At 36.8% G+C, this 21,583-nt stretch overlaps 1 protein-coding gene across 1 annotated transcript; it reads right to left on the bottom strand.

Annotated features, from left to right (window-relative positions):
* Positions 1 to 332: 332 nt before the first annotated feature.
* On the bottom strand, positions 333 to 5,915 carry LOC107767303 (ABC transporter F family member 5). The gene is made up of 9 exons (XM_075228297.1): positions 4,780 to 5,915; positions 3,540 to 3,881; positions 3,218 to 3,358; positions 2,909 to 3,088; positions 2,641 to 2,796; positions 1,666 to 1,767; positions 1,428 to 1,556; positions 973 to 1,077; positions 333 to 629 (listed from the first exon to the last, which is right to left on the bottom strand). The coding sequence occupies exons 1-9, from the start codon at positions 5,608 to 5,610 to the stop codon at positions 534 to 536; spliced, it is 2,082 nt and encodes a 693-aa protein (XP_075084398.1). The 5' UTR covers positions 5,611 to 5,915; the 3' UTR covers positions 333 to 533.
* Positions 5,916 to 21,583: the final 15,668 nt, after the last annotated feature.

The raw sequence follows: 21,583 nt of genomic DNA, 5'->3' as shown, positions 1-21,583 counted from the left end.
GTAGGGGTGTACATAGGTTGAGTTGATTCACATTTTTCAATTATCAAACCAAATCAATGATGTCGGATTTTTAAATTTATAAACCAAACAAAACTAACAAAGTCGGGGTTTTTCAATCTCGGTTTTTTTTGGATTTTTCGGATTTTCGGGTTTTTTTCCGGTAAAGTCTTCATAGCATAAAATATGTAACTTGTACTCTAAATATTTCTTAAGTCCTAGAACGGAGGGAGGAAGTACTATGTTTATCCTTTCAATAGTATTAACTTCCACAAAAGCGATAAAATTAACTACAATACTTCTGATCTGATTTTCCAATACGATGAGACGGTGAATTAGACTGCTTGATCTAAAATTTTCAATAACTTTGCGAAGATTACAGCCTGCTTTTCTTGTTTCAAGAACATCCTGAATCAACTAGTAGTATATAATTATCTATTTGTTATATATACAGTAGGAAAGATAATGTAGCTCACTAGAGCTTTGTACAAAGGAAAGAGCACAGGAGCTGAATGGGAACGTCTAAAAAAACCATTTCAGTTCCATCTCTTAGAGTTCTTTGATTTCTTAGACTTCTGTTTTGCTGCTTGGAATGCCAGCATTTTCTGTTTCTTCCGAGCTTCCCTTTCCGCCTGCCAGTCAAGACAACATAAAAGTTAATTTCAGAGCATAAATGACAGCCCTGTGCATTGAGCTCCTGCTATGCGCGGGGTCCGAGGAAGGACCGGATCACAAGGGTCTATTGTACGCAGCTTTACCCTGCATTTCTGCAAGAGGCTGTTTCCACGGCTCGAACCCGTGACCTCCTGGTCACATGGCGGCAACTTTACCGGTTACGCTAAGGCTAATTTCAGAGCATGCTACCGATAATTACCAATTCATCAATTGGGCAGAACATTAAAGGGAATTAAGCTCTCCGGATGTGTATGAATCCGTGCTATTGTGTTGTGTGATCTAGGACAGGGCAAATGTTACCTTTGACATCTTGGATTTGGCTTTAGCTTTTGGAGACTTGTCCTCAATCTCTGCCTCTCGTTCAAGCTCTCTTTCCCTTGCTTCAAGGTTTTTCTCCAAATAATACTGTACACAACAGGTAAATGTTCATTTACTCAGAAAAAGAGAACAAGAAACCACGGAAAAGTAATAAAATTTTAGTATTACTGCTAATTACTGGTGACTTTTTGTTTCACAATCAGACCCAAGAACACATTTCCGTAAAAGCAAAGATAATCATTCTGTTTGAAAAAATCAATATTTGGTGTTGCAACTCAAGGAGACAATTTGAAAGCAAACAATTTAAGTGTGTTGCATGTGACTATTTTACTGATGTATTAATCAATATTTTGAAAACATTCAATCACAAACTTAATACTGTCGATATAGGCTAATTGCCAGAAGATGCAGGGCCAGAGAGTGACTTAGAAACTTACATCGTAATCTCCTTCATAATCATGTAAAGTGCCATCTTTTACTTCCAACACTCTGTTAACGATCTGTTTTATGAAGTACCGATCGTGCGAAACAGTTATCACGGTGCCTTTATACTCCGTAATAGCCTCCTACAGACAGATTAGAAAGAAAATTGAACGTCAATAAGTTTCATGCAAATATACATCTATGTATAAGGTAACATGAAATATGTAGGGACTGATGAGAAGAGAAGTGTACCTCAAGCATCTCTTTTGTCGGTATATCCAAATGATTGGTAGGCTCATCCAGTACAAGCAAAGTCGAAGGGGTCACCATGAACTTACAGAAGGCTAGACGTGCCTAAACAAACAAGGTTGACGCATAAGTTCAAAACAAGAACAAGAGAATTACCCCAGACAGGCGCAAAAGTAGTAGTTAGCCTTAAGAAGAGGATAACTGAGTAAAATATCAAGAAATAAGGCCATCACAGTTAAGACAAAATTTATAGATCAATTTAGTACAAATAAATATTCACCAACAATGAAAGTTAAAATTGGTACTGCTAGATGGTGAAATGCCACAATAAATAGACACTCCTATCAGACACCTGGATAAATTATCGGTTAAGATTCTTATTCGGAAGCCTCAAAAAATGAAAAGATGACTTTTCTTACCTACATCAAGGCTGTTGGTCAAAAGTTAAAGATAATCTTGGAAGTAAAGACAGAAACACCACAATTGTACATTTCAAACTAAAGCTCACAAAACCAAAATGAGCTTGAAAGTTTGATCACATGCAGCAGTGCAGCCAATAGAAACCTATTAACGTCTCAAATCATACTAATGATTTACATTCACCAACGAGCCACCACCATATAGCATCATAAAAATACTAGAGCAAGATGGCTCATAGGTAAGAAAGGTAGTACTAGACATTTTTCATTAAGCTAAATTTGCAACAGCAGATATTGCCTCTATTGATGCCAAGTCCTGTTTGCAGCTAAAGCGGTTTTAAAAAAAAAGTTTATAGATTTAAATGGTAATTTGCGAAAGGGTAATGATCATATGGCTTTGAATTTGAGAAAGGAGCACTAGACAAAGTAATTATTCCAGTCAAAGGATAAAGATCAAATAACCAAGAAAAAACATATAAACAAACAAAAGAGAAACACTATCTCTCTCCCTGTCACCACTACGCAGAGAAGATACAAAAAGCTGCTTATATCGTCTTACCTTCTCACCACCGCTCAAAAAGGAAACCTTCCTATCAAGCATGTCAGCTTTAAAATTACAGCGTCCAAGGAGTCCTTTTATATCATCTAGTCTCCAGTCATCAGCAGCTTCTGCTACAGTTTCAAGAACAGTTTTTTCCAAATTGAGTGCCTCAGCCTTAACGAAAGAAAAATGAACACAGATTAACATCAACTTGGTCACATTATCACATGGACAACAGGGTAAAAACACCATCAAAGATCCAAAGAAGATTACAAAGGTGACACACCTGATTCTGCTCAAAGTAATTTGGTAATACATTGTGCTCCCCAAGCACAACTTCACCTCGTGTTGGTTTCAGTGAGCCCATAATCAGTTTAAGAAAAGTGCTCTTTCCACAACCATTAGGACCAATGATAGCAATTTTCTCTCCTCTCTCAATTGTCAAATTTGCATTCTTGAAAAGGACCTGCCAGTAATATGAAATGTAAGATAACAGCCAACCCAGAAATATCAGACGCAATGCTAACTAATTGTAATCAACATGTCCCCAAAACAAGAAATAAATTAAAATCTCAGTGTCAGTGTTTTATGTTACCTTATCCTCATAGGCAAATTCCAGATTTTTAACATTCACAACTGTTCTTCCACTTCTTTCACGTTCAGGGAACCTAATCTTCATTTGTTTCCTAATGAATGGCTTATCAACTTGCTCCTGGTCCTGAAGTTTTTCCAGCTTCTGTTATCACCAAAAAAACACAAGGAGGATGACATCAGTAATCAAAATCTGAAATAAAAGGTACAACATAGCTTTAACAAATATGCATAACACAGACACACATACACAAAAAAACAGTGCATTCCTGAGGAAAGTAAACATATTGCATTGACAGTTCAATAATGGAGACATCTTTAGTTACCTTTTCAGCAGTAGATGCACGACCTGAGTTTGCTCCTGCACTTAACCTACTTATCAAACCTCTCGTTTGCTCAATTTCCTTCTGTTGTTTCTCCCATGCAGCATTCTGTGTTTCAATCCATTCAGCCCTTGAAATAATAAAATCCGAGTAATTTCCTTCATATGTCCTAGATACACCCATATCGGTCTCCACAATTTTTGTACACAACTGATCAAGGAAAGCTCGGTCATGAGATATAATGACCATTGGAACTTCCTGCTTATTAAGATAACCCTCAAGCCACTCAATCGTATCAAGGTCAAGATGATTGGTCGGTTCATCCAGTAGTAACAAGTCTGGGTCCTGCAAAAATCAAACATGTTACTCCCCAAGCAAAAATAATAATTACACATAACATTTGCCAAGTCTAAGACCCATCAACCAAAGATATATCATGGGATAAGTGATGTGGTTTGAAGCTATGTTGCTCAGATCCTCCAAAATTGTCGCCGCACCCGTGTCAGATCCTTAAAAAAGAATTACTTTTGGAGGATCCGACTCCGAGCAACATAGCTTTGCATAGCAATATTCCCTTCTTAGGAGGCAAATTACTTTAGCCTTATTAGAGATTCGTATGCCAGTAAAAAATAGAAAATCTCTAGTACTTTTCACTTTACTTTTATTTGATATAATGTTGGCTTGAGATTAATTTAAATGGGGAACATGGTAAGTGAAGATTCATATAGTCGGCCCCAACTTGTTTGGAATTGAGGCGTATTAGTCATGTTCGGAACTCGGAAGCAAATTACTCAAGATCTAGGGTAGATCATTCAGCACACCCTATTGCTAATAGAGGCTTAACAAGCTCTTTGACTTCCTGTGCACTAAGCTACCGCTATGCGCGGGCTCTGGAAAAGGCTGGATCACATCATGTCTTATGTATGCAGCATTATCTTGTATTTTTACAAGAGGTAGTTTCCGCGGCTTGAACCCCTTACCTCGTGGTCACGCGGCGGCAACATTTACAGTTGCGCCAAGCCAAGGCTCCCCTTCTCTTTGACTCATTAACATTTAACCCCAATATATTACCATAGTTGGTGTGTTAAAGGAGAGTAAAGCCAAAAACTAAAGCATTACAATTCCAAGAAATACATGGACAAAACATAAAGTGAAGTATTATATCCACATGAATAACTTGCTCAACAGTAATTAACCACACATTAAACAAAAAATTCAGGAAAATAAATCTAACATCTCATACCTGCAGCAAGATCTTCCCTAAAGACATCCTCATTTGCCAGCCACTGCTAAATGAAGCCACAAGCCTATCAGCATCCTCAGGAGCAAATCCTAACTCGGGCATCATTTTGTTAATTTTCACATCCACAACATCCAAATCCACAGCTTGTGCCCTCCTTTGCAGCAAATCAAACTCATCCAATAACCTCCCCATCAACTCTAAATCATCAACAGATTTCTCAATTGCCTTCTGAACTTTCTCAAGTCTCTCAGCAACTTCCATTTCCTCTTTAAAGGCACTCATAAACTCTTCTTTAACAGTTCTTGTTGACTCAACCTCAAATTCTTGGCTTAAAAATGAAATCTTCATATTATTTTTTGCCTTAATCACATTCCCTGAATCAGGTTCCTCTAAACCAGATATAATCCTCAATTGGGTTGTTTTTCCTGCACCATTTACACCTACTAAACCTACTTTTTCACCTTTTTTTACCTCCCAACTCACATCTTTCAATACAGTAACGCCTTTATAACTTTTACTAACATTTTCTAGCCTAACCCCAGATGAAATACTTGAAGCTCCACTAGTTGTTTGCTTGTTACTCCTCCTGTAATCAATTTCCTCATTTGAATTATTAGAAAATAATGACTCTATATCATCTTTTACCTCTGTTTCAGCAGTTTCAACAGCTACGGCTTGTAACTTTGATGAAATTCTAAGGTTTTTTCTTCTGGGGTTATTGAAAACAGTACCAATAGTAGTTTTCACAGAGGTATTAGAAGATGGTATTGAGATGACACGTGGGCAAAGAAGATTGGCTCTGCCAGAGAGGAAAGTGGTAGCAAGGTCCATTCTTGAAAATTTTCTGGGTAAAATTTGGAGTTTGAAGAAGTTTAGGGCTGTAAATAAAGACGTGATTAAAGGGTATGATGAGAAGTAACGTGGTTTTGAGGTGAATGAGGTTATCCCTTCTATAATTCTGTGAAGAAAATGGAAGAGAGAGTTTCTATCTTCACTGTGAAACCCCTTTCCTCTTATCAGCCCATGAGGATGAAGAAGAAGGAAGAATAAAAAGCTTGTGGGAGAAATTTAAAGAAAAATAAAATTTTCCTACTTGAATTATTTATTCCCCTTTTTCCTTTATTATTTTATGAAGTAATATTCTTTCTTGATACTATTGTAAGATTAAAAAAAGGATTTATTGTGTGAAGATTATTCACATGAACTGAATAATTGAAAATATTATTTGTTCATAAAATTTATTTAATTTTTGACAAAATATGAAGAAAAATTCACTCACAAAACTTTAATATTTTTTCAATTAAAATGCATGTCCAAACACAACCTCATCTTTTAATAATTATTTTTCAACATGACTTTATAAATTTATTTTTTCAAGTTTCAATTAAATTTATGTCCTAATGTTAGCTTAATTTTTTGTGTGACTAAAATTTTGCTTAGATTTTTTAAGAATTTTCAGTAAAGTGAATAATATTTTTGGTTCTAAAACAAACTTTATTGACATTTTCCTTCAATACAAGGAGAGGGTAAATGCTAGATAACTTTCATAAGTCATAACTAAGGAAAATGTGATAATATGGAAGGGGCACAAATGAAATTTTCCTCCAAAATCCAATACTTTTATACATAAATATTTGTGTGGTATTAAGGAGAAGAAATATAAAGATGTGGGAGGAGATAATTTGGAGGAAATCGTGTAGAAGGAAATTTGTATTTGTGGTACATAGACACAGAGACTATTCTCCAACGCCAAAGTAAATGATTCCAACCTGTCATTATGTGCCACGTGGTGGGAAAATGCAAGATCGTGCATCAACCACGCAGTTATAGATATGACTGAGACATCAATTTTTTGTAATTTTGTTAACACATAACAATGAGAACATCCCTAGTGTGTGGTTCATGACCTTTTAGCGTTTTTCCTCGGCTCAACTCATTGGGCCTAAAGTCAAAAAAAGATCATTATTCCTTTTTAATTAAAAAATTAATTTAAATAGTCATCCATTCAAAAAGATTATTGATAGATATATAATATATGTATATGTAAAATATATATAATTTATGTATAATCTATGTATGCCTTCTGCTATCAACTGTTAACATTTTTGTCGAGAGGCCTATTACGTCACTTCCCTTTCTTTTGTGTAGAAATGGCGTGGGATAGCCATGATATTTAGTTTTTATCCAGTATTTTTAATGTTGAGCAAAATTAGCCATTACTCTATTAAAACTAATACGAAATGATGTTATTACCCTTTCTTCATGAGTGCTGTGTAAATATTAAGGACATGGTGTACCTAACATTTACACTGCACACATGAAGTTACGGACGCCATGTCCTTAATATTTACACTGCACATATGAAGTTACGGACATGATGTCCTAAAGTTTAACAACGGAAGATGCAAATACAAGACACTTTATCATTAATATTTACACAGCATTCATGAAGTTAAGGACACCATGTCCTTAATATTTACACAACGCTCATAAAGTTAAGGACATTATGTCCTTAACATTTACACTGCACATGTGCAGTTAAGGACACGAGGTCCTAAAGTTTAACAACAGAAGATGCAAATACAAGTTAAGGACATTATGTCCTTAACATTTACACTACACACGTGAAGTTAAGGACGGCATGTCCTTAACATTTAGACTGCACATATGAAGTTAATGGCATGATGTCCTAAAATTTAACAACGGAAGGTGCAAATACGTGACACTTTGTCCTTAATATTTATACATCATTCATAAAGTTAAGGACACCATGCCCTTAATATTTACACAACACTCATAATGTTAAGGACACTGTGTCCTTAACACTTAACTGTACACATGAAGTTAAAGACACCATGTCCTTAACATTTACACTGCACATATGAAATTAAGGACATGAGATCCTAAAATTTAACAACAGAAGGTGCAAATACAAGTTAAGGATATTATGTCCTTAACATTTACACTGCACACGTGAAGTTAAGGATGCCATGTCCTTAACATTTACACTGCACATATAAAGTTAAGGACATGATGTCCTAAAGTTTAACAACGGAAAGTGCAAACACAGGACACTTTGTCCTTAATATTTACACAACACTCATGAAGTTAAGGACACCATGCCCTTAATATTTACACATCACCCATGTCTAGTACATGGATATTTTCGTCCGGACGGGTAAAAATTTATTAAGCACTAGCTAAAGAGTAAATACATTTTAAATAATGTCTAAAGAGTAAAGACATCTCTAATTAGTGGCTAATTGTGCACTTACCCCTTTTTTTGTCTTTCTTTCTCATTAAAGCTTATCCATAGTAAACCAAGGCCAAATTGGTATTAAAGTGGAAGAATTAATCCAAATAGCCGCTCACACAACCACTTAAATTAAAAATAGTTAGTGGAGGTATAATATATGTATAATTTATGTATAATCAATGTATAAACTATGTATATGATAAGGAAAAGTAAAACAATTAAAATTACCGGCTACTTGTGTAAAGATCCCATTAAAGTGTGCACACAGTTTTGCCTATTTACATATTGGGCTCCACGGCAAATCTAGCTCCAGTTCAAATGGAGATGCTATCCATTGATATTTCAGCATGGGCTAACATACGATTTGGGCCAAAATTTTGTAATTTTCTAAGACATGACATTGAGACCATCTCAAAGTGTGTGGTTCACTGATTCATGACCTTTTAGGGGTCGTTTGGTTCAGTTCTAGAATATCTCATGGGATTAGAGTTTTGAGATATTTCATGGGATTATCAAGTTTACCTCAACAACAACCCAGTTGAATTTCACAAGTGAAGTATGGGGAGAATAGTATGTACGCAAACCTTACCCCTACCCTGGGAAGGTAGAGATGTTGTTTTCAATAGACTTTCAGCTCAAGAAAGAGAGAAAAATAGTGAAAACAAGTAATATCAACAAATAGGCCAGAAGGATAGTGTCAACAATTAATTTTACCTCCTATATGGGATAATTAGTACCATCATTTTGGTATAAAATTTATACTGGTATTAGCTAATACTCACAACCGAACATGCAATAACTATAATACCAAATTTTATACCGGGATTAATATTCTTATCCCGATAATCAAAAGACCTCTTAGCATTTTCCATTGGCTCAACTCAATGGGACTAAAAGTCAAAGAAAGGCTACTTCTTTGTCTTCTTTTATCATCAAAGCTTGTCTACAACAAAAATTAGGCCAAATTGGTAATAAATTGTGGACAAAGTTTTATCCATTTACATATTGTGCTACATAGCAGATCTAGGTCCAGTTCAAATGGAGATGCTAACAGTCCATTAATGTTTTGGTCTGGGCTAACATAAGATTTGGGCCAAAATTTTGTAATTTTGTAAGACATGACATTGAGACCATCCCAAAGTGTGTGGTTCACTGATTCTCTTTGTTTCAACTCCCCTCGTGGGAGCTTACTCAAAATACCGATATAAATTCGGATAAATGAGAGTGGTTGTGCCAATGCTGACAACCAGTATAAAAATAATCAATTTATAGTGAAATACTCTTTATGTTTGTTTCTATTCAAATGTTAGAATAATAAGAGGAGATTTCATTTATCGTCCAGAGAACTGCACAAAAGAGTTACCTCATGCTGAGTTATTTAGATTCAAAATAGGTGACTTGTAATATGCTCAAAAGAGGAGGAAAAGGGAAATTAGTTCTTCAAGTTTTATGTTTCCTTTTATGTTTGGTGGCACATTGGATATAGGCTGTCTACTTCATAAAAGTTATGAACAAATGAGCAAAATAATAAAAGCACTTTCTGAAAACGAGATCACTATGAGACTTTAAAAACAAAAAATAAACATCTAAAATTTAAAAGCAAAAAAAAAAAAAGAAAAAAAAAGGGGGAATGACTTATGAGGCAATTTCACTTTTAGCCACCGGGCTGAAACTTTTGACAAGTTCTAGCCCCAAATCTATTATGCAATTTGAAGCCAAAAACTAATTATAACAACTAGCGAAATAAAAATCCCAGTAGTCGCATTCTAAACCCATGTCAAGTATTTCAAGTGATTTTTTATCTTAAAAATCTCATTTACAGTAATAAAAAATATATCTTCAGTCCAAAGTAATGTAAAGTATAAAACTATTTCAGTCAAATAAATTTTCAATTACACAACAGAACAATTCGTTCAAAAGTCTAAAAAAATGGTGAATTAAAAAAAAAAAAACTTCAAATAAGAAAAACTTACTTAAAAACTCAACTCAAGAAGAAAAAATGCATACAGATAACAAGATTATATGTGTGTGTGAGAGAGAGATGTACATTTCACAATGTATACAAGATATACTTAAGAAGCACAAACACACTCGGATACACTCAATATACACAAATAACATACTGCTAAACTTATTATACATTGCATATATAGTTTTAATATTGTATAACAATGTCTTTACAATTTCTATATAAAATTAATATATAAGTACCATGTATATACAACTTTATATGAGTGTATATATAATTTTTATACTAAACTATAACTTTATACAACTTTTAAGAATTAACTAAAAGAGAAAAAAAAGTGAAAGACTGAGAATTCATACAAAACATTTATTACAAAAAGAAGAAGAAACCCAACTGTCTTCTCCACAACCACCAAACTACTTCCTATTATACACAAATTACAATCCCCTTTTTATCTTTTACAAAAAAGAATTAAATTTTTAGTGATCCAATCTAGAAAAATATAATATTGCATAAGCAAAAATATCAATGATATAAGAAGAAGAGGAAGAAGGTGATGTATAGATTGTACACGTACTATACATATTATACACTAGTATAGCGTGTATAGACACTTTTTTATACATTGTTGAACAATATATATATTTTTTATACACTTAAAATATACAATACCCTCGGAATACACTAAGAATACATTATCAAACGCGGAAAATACTGTGTATAAAACCTTTAAATACTGTATAACTGTAAATATACATCTTCCATACACATATAATAATTTATATACAAATTTTATACAAACGTATACTTGCACAATATGTATCACTTGTGTATACATTATGTATATAATTTGTATATACTATACTATATACATATTGTGTAGTATATATACACTATATAATCATGTATAAAAAAATTCAATATATGCTTTGGATACACAAACACGTTCGGAATACACTCAATATACACAAAGTACATTGCCAAACTTAGGATACAATGTATATATAACTTTTATACATAGCATAATAATATACATATAACTTTTATATAAAACTATAATACAAATTATCGTATATATGTACAACTCTATATATGTGTATATAAAATATTTAATACATTGTATAATTGTGTGTGTATATATATATATATGTATAATATTTATACAAAATTACATATAAGTATCATCCAACTACCCCATTAAATCCAGACCCACTATCGGGGTGTTATCACTTTTAGCCCGCGCCAAAACCTAATTACATATGGTAGTCGAAAAAGTGTATAAAATTGTATAATTTTTATATATAACATAAATAATGTATATATATACAAACAATATACAGTTTTTATATATTTTTCGGCTATTATTTTTACAATGACTATACAATGTCATTTTTCTCCATCGGATACTCACTGTAAAAGATCTTCACTCACAAAACACTATTATGACCCGAGGAAGAAGAAGAAGAAGAAGCTTGACTAGAAAACCCACGACTTTTGCTGCCACTCTTGTATCATGCATCGTAATTGAGTAAATCTTTTTAAGAATTGAATTAAAAAATTTGTGATCTTTCTAGGTACTCAAACAAGCTTTTTCAGTGTGAAGTAAAAAATAAAGAAAAAAAAATATAGATCTAAAATGGGAGATAGAGAATGAAAGGAAAATGAAAAATAATAACCAAATAAAGAAAAAAGGAAGACGAAGAAGACACAGAGAAAGAAAGAGGTGAGAAAGAGGGTGAGAAAGAAAGAGGATAGGATTGAAAGTGGTAATGGGAAGAAAGATCTGTATATTGGATAGAATGAAAGAAAGATAAAAAAGGCGGGAATAAATGTGGTCGTGGCAAGATAAATGCATTGAAAATAGATAATGTATACAAGTTGCAAATAAATTGGACCTTCGGGTCAGTAATGAAAATATGGGCTAATAAAATCTTTGAGTGGCCATACAATGTTATTTTCTCATGACTTATTTCTCAACCCACTAATTATTACCTTCGTGCACTTAAGAAGATAGTATTTGTTTTGTTAATGGATATTGCAGTTGGGGCTTTGGACAAGTTTCGGCCATATTCTAACCGGGTCACTTGCATTTATACCCAGTTTTTGGGTCACCATTGAAATTATACTCACTTTGTATAAAATTTTACAAGTGTACCCACTTTAGGATTAACTTCAGACTTATCAGGTCTGAAGTTAAAAATAATTAATCAGAAATGCAATGCACTAAAGGCCAATTAAGTTTAAAGTGCAAAAAATATAATTCAGATGCACTTAAGGGCAAATAGGTGTGAAGTGAAAAATTTGCATTTAAGACTAAATAGGTTTGAAGTGCAACCAATATTTTCATACACTTAAGGCCAAATAGATCTTAAGTGCAAATAACCAAGAAACAGAAACTTGTTCTTCGAACTTCAACAATCTAACACACGATTCAATACCTAAATCTACTCCAAATGAGCTCCAATTTGAAACATAACCTCCAAATATCATAAAGAATAATTCAATCATCAAGTTGTCAAAACAACAACAAATCTAACTACCTCATTTTGCAATTAAGAAGAAGAAAAGAAGAAGAAGAATCCCTAAGCAATAGCAAAAAAAAGAGCGTCACAACAACTCACTGCTGGAAAATACTATAAACCATCTTAAAAACTTGCTCACAAACACCATTCACTGTCACCTTTGTTTTCACAACGAAGAAGAAGAAGAAGAAGAAAGAGAGTAAGAAGAAGGAGGATGAGGATGAGGATGAGGAAAAAGCCTGAAGTTGTCTATACTTTAGGTACTAGTAATTTATTTTTAAATGGGTACAAGTTAAATGGGGGAGACCAAATAGGGCGCCCCATGAAATTTTTACATTCTAACTTCTATGATGGTCTCTCTCGGCCAAAGCTCTAGTTGACACTATATTTGGGCCAACTAATATCCAATCCCTAAATCTAAGGGATCTTTACACAAATAGCCGTCCATATTCATTATTTATTATTTCTAACCATATACAGAATTTATACATTGATGATATATAATTATACATATATAATACATAAATTATGTATATTATACCTCCACCGACTATTTTTAGTTCAAGCGCTGGGTTGATGGCTATTTGGGTTAATTCTTCTAAATCTAATGTGAAAATTTCTCTTGCTACTAATAAATTATTTCGATCATGATTTAAAAATCTTTTTTAACAATATGAAAATCTTATGAGAAAACGTTAAACTGTTTAATGTTTTGTAAGTAAACTGAAAATTATATAAGCAAATATTAGACCCGAGTCTAACCTTGTCCAAAACGGATAATCTTTTAAGGGCTATATGCACACAACTTTTATAATAGGGATAAAATCTAAACAGTGGTCTAAAACTAAAAGGGACATTTGCATTAATCAGCCAAATCTAATAGGTCAAGTTGGGCCTTGGCCTAGAATTAATTTTAATTTGAGGCAATTTCACTTTTGGCCGCTCGACTGAAACTTTTGACAATCTCTAGCCCACAGATCTATTATGCAATTTGAAGCCAAAAACTAATTATAATAGCTAGCCGGTGAAATAAAAATATCACTAGTCGCATTCCAAACCCATGTGAAGTATTTCAAGTCCAAAGCAATGTAAAGTATAAAACTATTTCAGTCAAATACGTTTTTAATTACACAAACATAACAATTCAGTAAAAAAAACTAAAAACTGGTGAATTCAAAAAAAAAAAATTCAAAAGAGAAAAACTTACTTAAAAACTAAACTCAGGAAGAAAAAATATACACAGATAACAAGATTATATGTGCATGAGAGAGAGAGAGAGAAGCACATTTCGCAATGTATACAAGATATACTTTAGATACATAAACACACTAAGATACACTCAATATACACAAATGACACACTACCAAACTTCGTATACATTGCATATATAGTTTTTAACATTGTATAACGATGTCTTTACAACTTCTATATAAAATTAATATGCAAGTACCATGTACATACAACTTTATATTAATGTAGATACAATTTTTATACAAAACTACAACTTTTATAAAACTTTTAAGAATTAACTAAAATATAAAAAAAATAAAAGAGTGAGAATTTATACAAAAATTTTATTACAAAAAAGAAGAAGAAATAGTAAAGTAGGAATGAGAAGAAGAAAAAAACAAAAAGGAAATAAGATCTAAAAGTGAAAAAGAAAAAAGCGCTGAGAGTATTTGTGAGAGAAAGATTATACACTTTATATATAAAATATATATTAATTATTCACTTTATATACATATTATAAATTATATACGCACTGTATATATATAATACAATGTATATATACTTTATATATAAAATTATATGAACATTGAATGTGTATAAATAGTGTATATGCATTCTATCAGTATAAATACACCGTTCATACAAACGTGCTTATATAATTATACACATTATATATAATATTGTCAATACTCACCGTAGCCACTATAATCTTTCACATCCAATTTTGTATAATACGGGTATAATAAATATATCATCAGTGTATAATGTATACACAGTGATTATACACATATTACACAATTATGATACAAGAATTATACGATATATAAATAAAGCAGCATTGACAGTAATGGAGGACAACCAACCTTGCAGAAATTGTTTTTTCTCCGGTAGTGGCCATTTTATTTCCTCCATCTCTCATTCTCATAAAACTCATACAAAAAATGCCATGCAATACCATATCTGAAGTGAAAAGAAAGCGAAAAAGGAGGCAACCACCGTCAGAATTTTGTCGGAAATTACACAAAGAAGATAGTATTTTTTTTTCATCTAAGTGTAGGAAGAGAAAATTGTAAAAATAAAAAAGAGAGAGAAAAAAAAATGGTGTGTTGCTGTCGTTATAGTGGAAGAGAAGAAAAAAAAGAAGAAGAAGATAGGAGTGAAAAAAGGAGGAGATAAGAAGAGAGGGAAAATAAGGTTGAAGAAAGAAAAATATGAGGAGGAGGAGAGAGAGAGAGGGGAGAAGTAAGCGGCTGAAAGAGGAAAGAAATAATGGAATTTCAGGGTTTTGGCTATAAGTCGATATTAAGTTGGTAATAAAGGCTAAAAGGGGTAACTTGGGTAAAGTAGGGCCATTATTTTTGTAACGACCCAACCGGTCATTTTGCCTTCTAGGACCCTGTTCCCCTAAATAAGACTCTCTGTATGTGCTTTTGCTGTTTTATGACTTGCGGGGATGGTTAGTTCAGGAATTGGAAGGGTTCGGGATGAAATCGGAACACTTGGTTCCTTAGTTTGGCTTTAAAGGCTAAGTTTGACTTCGGTCAACGTGTTGAGTAAACGACCTCGAAATCGGAATTTGACAGTTCCAATAGGTTCGTATGATGATTTTGGACTTGGGCGTATGTTCGAATCGGGTTTTGGACGACCCGAGAGCGTTTCGGCGCTGAATAGTGAAAGTTGGCTATTTGAAGGTTTAAACTTCTTCAAATTTGGTTTGGAGTAGGTTTTGGAGTAATCAAGACCCGTTTGCAATTCTAAGCCTAGGAATAGTTCCGTATGGTGATTTAAGACTTGTACGCAAAATTTGGTGTCATTCCGAGTAGTTTAAGTATGTTTCGGCACGTTCGGAGTAAGCTTGAAGAACTTGAAGTTTTTAAGTTGAATCAATTTGGTTTGAGGTATGATTCTTAGTTTTGATGTTGTTTTATGCGTTCCGAGAGTTTGAGCGAGTCCGTTTTATGATTTTAAACTTGTTGGTATGTTCGGACAGGCCCCGGGGCCTCAGATGTTAATCGGTCGAGGCTCGGACCAAGCTTCTACTGTAATCGCACCAGCGCTTGGCCAGTCGCAAGTGCGAGCTCGCAGAAGCGGACCAGCTAGGGCCAGAGATCACAGGAGCGGAGTTTTTGGCGCACCTGCAAGCGCGCAGGTATGAAGGAAGAGAGCGCAGAAGCGGCACGGGCCACAAGTGCAGAAGTATCATCGCAGAATCGGACGCGCAAAAGCGATCCTTTGGTCCGCATGTGCGGAGTTTGGCCAGCTGGGGAGGACCGCACCTGCGAGAATATTTTCGCAGAAGTGGAAGCGCAGGTGCGGCAGTGACTTCACAGGACCTGCTGGGCAGAATGTCTTTAAACGGGGCTCAGCCATTTTTAGTCCATTTTCTCCATTCTTGGGCGATTTTGGAGCTTCTTGAGAGGGGTATTTACCTAGCAACTTTGAGGTAAGTAATTTCTACACAATGTGAGTTAAATACATAGATTATGGGTAGATTTAACATGGAAAATTTGGAAAATCATGGGTTTAGATGAAAAACCTAGGTTTTGATAAAAATTAAGATTTAACCACGAAAATAGCTAAGGAATTGAGTGAAAATTATACATTTGAGTTAGTAAGTTTATGGGTAACAACTTTCTTCGAAAATTTCCGGAATCCGGGCACGTGGGCCCAGGGATAAATTTTAGGCATTCTTCAATTGAGATTGGGTAACCACTTTAATAGCTAGAATATGAACTTTTGAGCTTGTATTGATTATTTTATATAATATTTGACTAGTTTCGGGTCGTTTGACACCAAGTTGAGGGTTTAAAGCACAATTGTGGACCGGAAAGTAAGCTTTGAGACAAGGTAAGTCTCTTGTCTAACCTTGTAAGAGAGAATTCTCCCCATAGGCGATTTAAATTATTATTATTTGCTTCTAATTGTGGGGGCTACGTACGCACGAGGTGACGAGAGTCCGTGCGTAGCTACTATTCATGCTAATGTCCACGTAATCTAGGACCCAAATCATGGATTACTTGAAATGTTGGCACCCTACTTGTTAATTAAAGTACCTAAATTACATAGAACTTGTTGATTAAATTGTGGAAGACCATTAATGGAATTTGTGGTACCTTGTGTATTAGCCTTTAATAACGGTTGAGACAAATGGTTATAAATTATCCTCTCTTCTTGTGGAGTATGCCGAACGCCTCTGCAGTAGATAGATGCATCTATGGTTCGTGCCGCTCGACCTTCGGTAGTGTACATATTATTCTGGATCGGGTCGTACGACCTCAGCATAAATCGTGCTTGATAGTACTTGGTGCCTAACCATACCTTATACTATATTGTGGTTTGAACGGTTACGATTTGTAAAGAAAGTGATCTATCTGAGATTATTACGAATTGTGGAAGAACTATTTGCTCCTGCTTGTTGATGAGTTATTATTATTACATGCATTACTCATGTTATTTAGAAATTTCTTTATTCATATTGTTAGCCCATAGTAAGTGTTGAAGTCGACCCCTCGTCACTACTTCTTCGAGAAAAGACTTGATACTTACTGGGTACACGTTTTTACGTACTCATGCTACACTTGCTACACTTTTTGTGCAGGATCTGAGATAGGTACATCAGGCGGTCCTATCGGCGCATATCCCAGATATCCCGAGGCTTAGTGGTGAAATGCTTCCTGAGCTGTTCTGCAGCCCCTAGAGTCTCTTTTTTGTATTTGTGTTCTGTCTATTTTATGTTCAGACAGTAGTTAGAATTTTGTATAATCTACTAGAAGCTCATATACTTGTGACCCCAGGTCTTGGAACACACACTAGTAGAATTGTGGTTTTGAACTACTAATTGGTTTTATTTATTTAAATCTTTAATTTTCTTAAATTTGCAAATAATGAAAGTTTAATTACTCGTAAACTTATTAAAAGAGGAAATATATGTCTAATTCACTAGCTGGCTTGCCCAGCGGTAATATTGGGCGCCATCATGACCTATAGTTGAAATTGGGTCGTGATAACATGGTCTCAGAGCACTAGGTTCACGTAGGTCTCATAAGTTATGAGCAGGCCTAATAGAGCCTTACGGATCGATGCAGAGACGTCTGTACTTATCTTCGAGAGGCTATAGGGTATTAGGAAACTACTCTTTCTTCATCTCCTATCGTACAGTTGATGTAGTACTAAGTATTTTTCTCTCATTCTCTCACAGATGGTGAGAACGCGCACAACGGATGTACCAGACCATGGATGAGCTGCTCCCCCTGTAGCTAGAGGCTGATATAGAGGCCGAGGGAGGGATCCATTTCGTGGTAGAGGACGAGGGTGTCCTAGAGTTACTCCAGTTACACCACCAGTGGATCCAAGTAGAGGATCCTATTGTTGAGGAGCAGGGTGAGGTGCCTGCACCAGGACCAGCCCCGGTGGATTTCATGTCCGCACCGGGATTCCAAGAGGTCATGGGCCGTATGCTACGGTTCATGGATTCTATGACTCAGGCTCCTTTATTTCCAGTAGACCTTGCCATATCTCAGGCGGAAGGGGGAGCACAAACCCCTACCGCTCAGGCTCCAAGGCACGCAACTGTCGTATATCAGACCCCGGCACACTGCCTGTGGGCGGAGCTCATCCAGTTGCAGCAGCCATACTCGAGCCTATACTAGTTGCACCCGGTGATCCGCATAGGCTATTGGACAGATGGACCCGGATACAACCTCCTATCTTCGGAGGTGAGCGACACGAGGAACCCCATGACTTTATCGACCGGTTTAGGGACATACTACACAATATAAGGATATTGGAGTCTCACGGGGTGAATTTCACTACTTTCCAGCTGGAGGGCAGGGCCCGTAGATAGTGGCAGTCTTATCTTCTTGGCAGACCATCAGGTTCTCCTCCCATGACTTGGGACCAATTCACACGCCTCTTCTTGGACAGATATATTCCACCCTCTCAGAGGGAAGAGTTGCGATTTTAGTTGGAGCAGCTCGAGCAGGGCCAGATGTCAGTGATCGACTATGAGGCGAGATTCTCTGAGTTGTCTCGTCATGCACTTATGATACTTTCGACCGATGCAGAGAGGGTGCGGAGGTTCGTTGCAGGATTGCACTCTACCGGCCAGGACACTATGGCCCGAGAGGTTGAGATGGGGACTTCTTACTAGCTAGTTGTAGAGATAACTCGGAGGATCGATGGCACACGTCAGTATGCTGGGGAGCAAGCTACTAGGGATAAGCGGTTCCGGTATTCTGGGGAGTTCAGTGAAGCCCCGGTTGGGGGTAGGGGTCAGTTCGTCAGGGGTCAGTCTAGCAGGCCTACATATCCAGCACCGCCTCCTCCTCGGGGTGCTCCAGTACGACCTTATTTCAGTGCCATGCCGGATAGTTCTTACCATACTCCAGCTATTCAGGGATCCTCTAGTGGGTATTCAGGCCATCAAGGTCAGACTTCAGGTCAGCAGTCCACCGTATCGAGAGGTTGTTTCGAGTGCGGGAATCTCATCCATGTGTGGAGGTTCTGCCCCCGGCTTCGGGGCAAGACAGTGCAACAAGTTCAGCAACCTATGATTACAGCACCAATTGTTCCATCAGCCGTCCAGCCGCCTAGGGGCGGAGGGTAGGTGGGTAACAGTCGTCCTAGAGGTGGAGGCTAGCCATGTGGGGTCCAGCGAGGGGGCGCTCCAGCAAGATTTTATTAATTTTCCAGCCCGACCAGATGTAGTGGCCTCAGATGCCGTGATTACATGTACTATTTCTGTCTGCGGTATGGATGCTTCGGTACTATTTGATCCAGGGTCTACGTATTCATATGTTTTATCTCTGTTTGCTCATTTCTTGGGTGTTCATCGTGAGTCCTTGGGTACTCTTGTGTATGTGTCCACACCATTGGGTGATTCTGTTGTTGTGGATCAGATCTACCGGTCCTACATTGTTACGTTCTGTGGTTATGAGACTAGGGTAGATCTTCTGCTGCTTGATATGACCGACTTTGAGGTTATCCTGGGCATGGATATCTCCATACCATGCCATCCTTGATTGCCATGCCAAGACTGTTACCTTGGCGATGCCAGAGTTGCCTAGATTGGAGTGGAAGGGTTCGTCTATCTGTACACCTAATCGAGTTATTTCTTTCATGAAGGCTCAACACATGGTCGAGAAGGGATGCTTGGCCTATCTAGCCTATGTTCGGGATACTACCACAGAGACTCCGGCGATTGATTCAGTGCCCGTGGTCCGAGAGTTCTCCGATGTGTTTCCTTCTGATCTTCCAGGCATGCCACCAGATCGTGATATCCATTTCTCTATTGATTTGGCTTTAGGTACCCAGCCTATATCTATTCCACCGTACCACATGGCTCCGAGAGAGCTGAAGGAGTTGAAAGAACATCTTGCGGAGTTGCTAGCAAAGGGGTTCATCAGACCAAGTATATCACCTTAGGGTGCACCAGTGTTATTTGTGAAGAAGAAAGATGGGACTATGTGGATGTGCATTGATTACTACCAGTTGAACAAAGTTACCATCAAGAACAAGTACCCGTTGCCGCAGATTGATGATTTGTTTGACCAGTTGCAGGATGCCAGGGTGTTCTCTAAGATCAATTTGAGATCAGGGTACCATCAGTTGAAGATTCGGGATTCGGATGTTCCGAAGACTGCTTTCCGGACTAGATATGGCCATTATGAGTTTTTAGTAATGTCCTCTGGCTTGACTAACGCCTCAGCGACGTTTATAGATTTGATGAACAGGGTGTTCGGGCCGTATATTTATTCGTTTGTCATTATCTTTATTGATGACATTTTGATCTACTCGCGTAGCATGGAGGAGCACGAGCAGCATCTGAGATTGGTACTCCAGACCTTGCGGGAATAAAAGTTATATGTTAAGTTCTCCAAGTGTGAGTTCTGGCTAGATTCAGTGGCGTTCTTGGTACATGTTGTATCGGGAGAGGGTATTAAGGTTGATCCCAAGAAGATCGAGGTATTTCAAAGTTGGCCTCATCCTACCACAGCGACTGAGATCAGGAGCCTCCTGGGGTTAGCAGGGTATTATCGTCGGTTCGTGGAGGGTTTCTCATCTATTGCAACACCTTTGACTAGATTGACCCAGAAGGGTACTCCGTTTTGTTGTTCCGATGATTGTAAGGCGAGCTTTCAGAAGCTCAAGACAACTTTGACTATGGCACCGGTTCTGGTGTTGCCTTCCGGTTTGGGGATGTATACTATGTATTGCGATGCTTCACGCATTGGTTTGGGTTGTGTATTGATGCAGGAGGGACGGGTTACCGCATATGCTTCACATCAGCTGAAGACCCCCGAGACGAATTACCCTTCATCCGATTTGGAGTTGGCCGTGATTGTTCATGCTGTTAAGATCTGGAGGCATTATCTTTATGGGGTGTCCTGTGAGTTTTACACCGATCATCACAGCCTACATCATTTGTTCAGACAGGGGGATCTCAATTTGAGGCAGCGCAGGTGGCTTGAGTTACTGAAGGATTATGATATCACCATCCTTTATCATCCGGGCAAAGCGAATGTAGTTGCAGATGCCTTGAACAGAAAGGCGGAGAGTATGGGTAGTTTGGCCTTCATTTCAGTAGAGGAGAAGCCACTAGCTTTGGACATTAAGTCCTTGGCTAACATATTTGTGAGGTTGGATATTTCAGAGCCCAACCGAGTTCTTGCATGTATCGTTGCCCAATCTTCACTATTTGAGCAGATCAAAGCTCGCCAGTTTGATGATCCACACTTGTTGGTTCTCCAAGAAACGGTACTATGGGGTAGTGCCAAGGAGGTTACTATGGGAGAAGATGGTGCTTTATGACTCCAGGGTCGCCTATAT

The sequence above is a fragment of the Nicotiana tabacum genome, chromosome 13, assembly GCF_000715075.1.
Source record: "Nicotiana tabacum cultivar K326 chromosome 13, ASM71507v2, whole genome shotgun sequence".
NCBI classification, from domain to species: domain Eukaryota; kingdom Viridiplantae; phylum Streptophyta; class Magnoliopsida; order Solanales; family Solanaceae; genus Nicotiana; species Nicotiana tabacum.
Note: the sequence above shows the minus strand (reverse complement) of the source record. Positions and strands in the feature narration are given on the sequence as shown.

Bases quoted from the DNA above. Each gene is read 5' to 3' on its own strand.
- LOC107767303 (XM_075228297.1), bottom strand. From the start codon at position 5,610: ATGGACCTTGCTACCACTTTCCTCTCTGGCAGAGCCAATCTTCTTTGC. The intron at 3,089-3,217 runs GTAACATAAAAC...TATTACTGGCAG, and splicing joins AATTTGCCTATGAGGATAAG to GTCCTTTTCAAGAATGCAAA. The intron at 1,557-1,665 runs GTACACTTCTCT...ATCTGTCTGTAG, and splicing joins CGACAAAAGAGATGCTTGAG to GAGGCTATTACGGAGTATAA.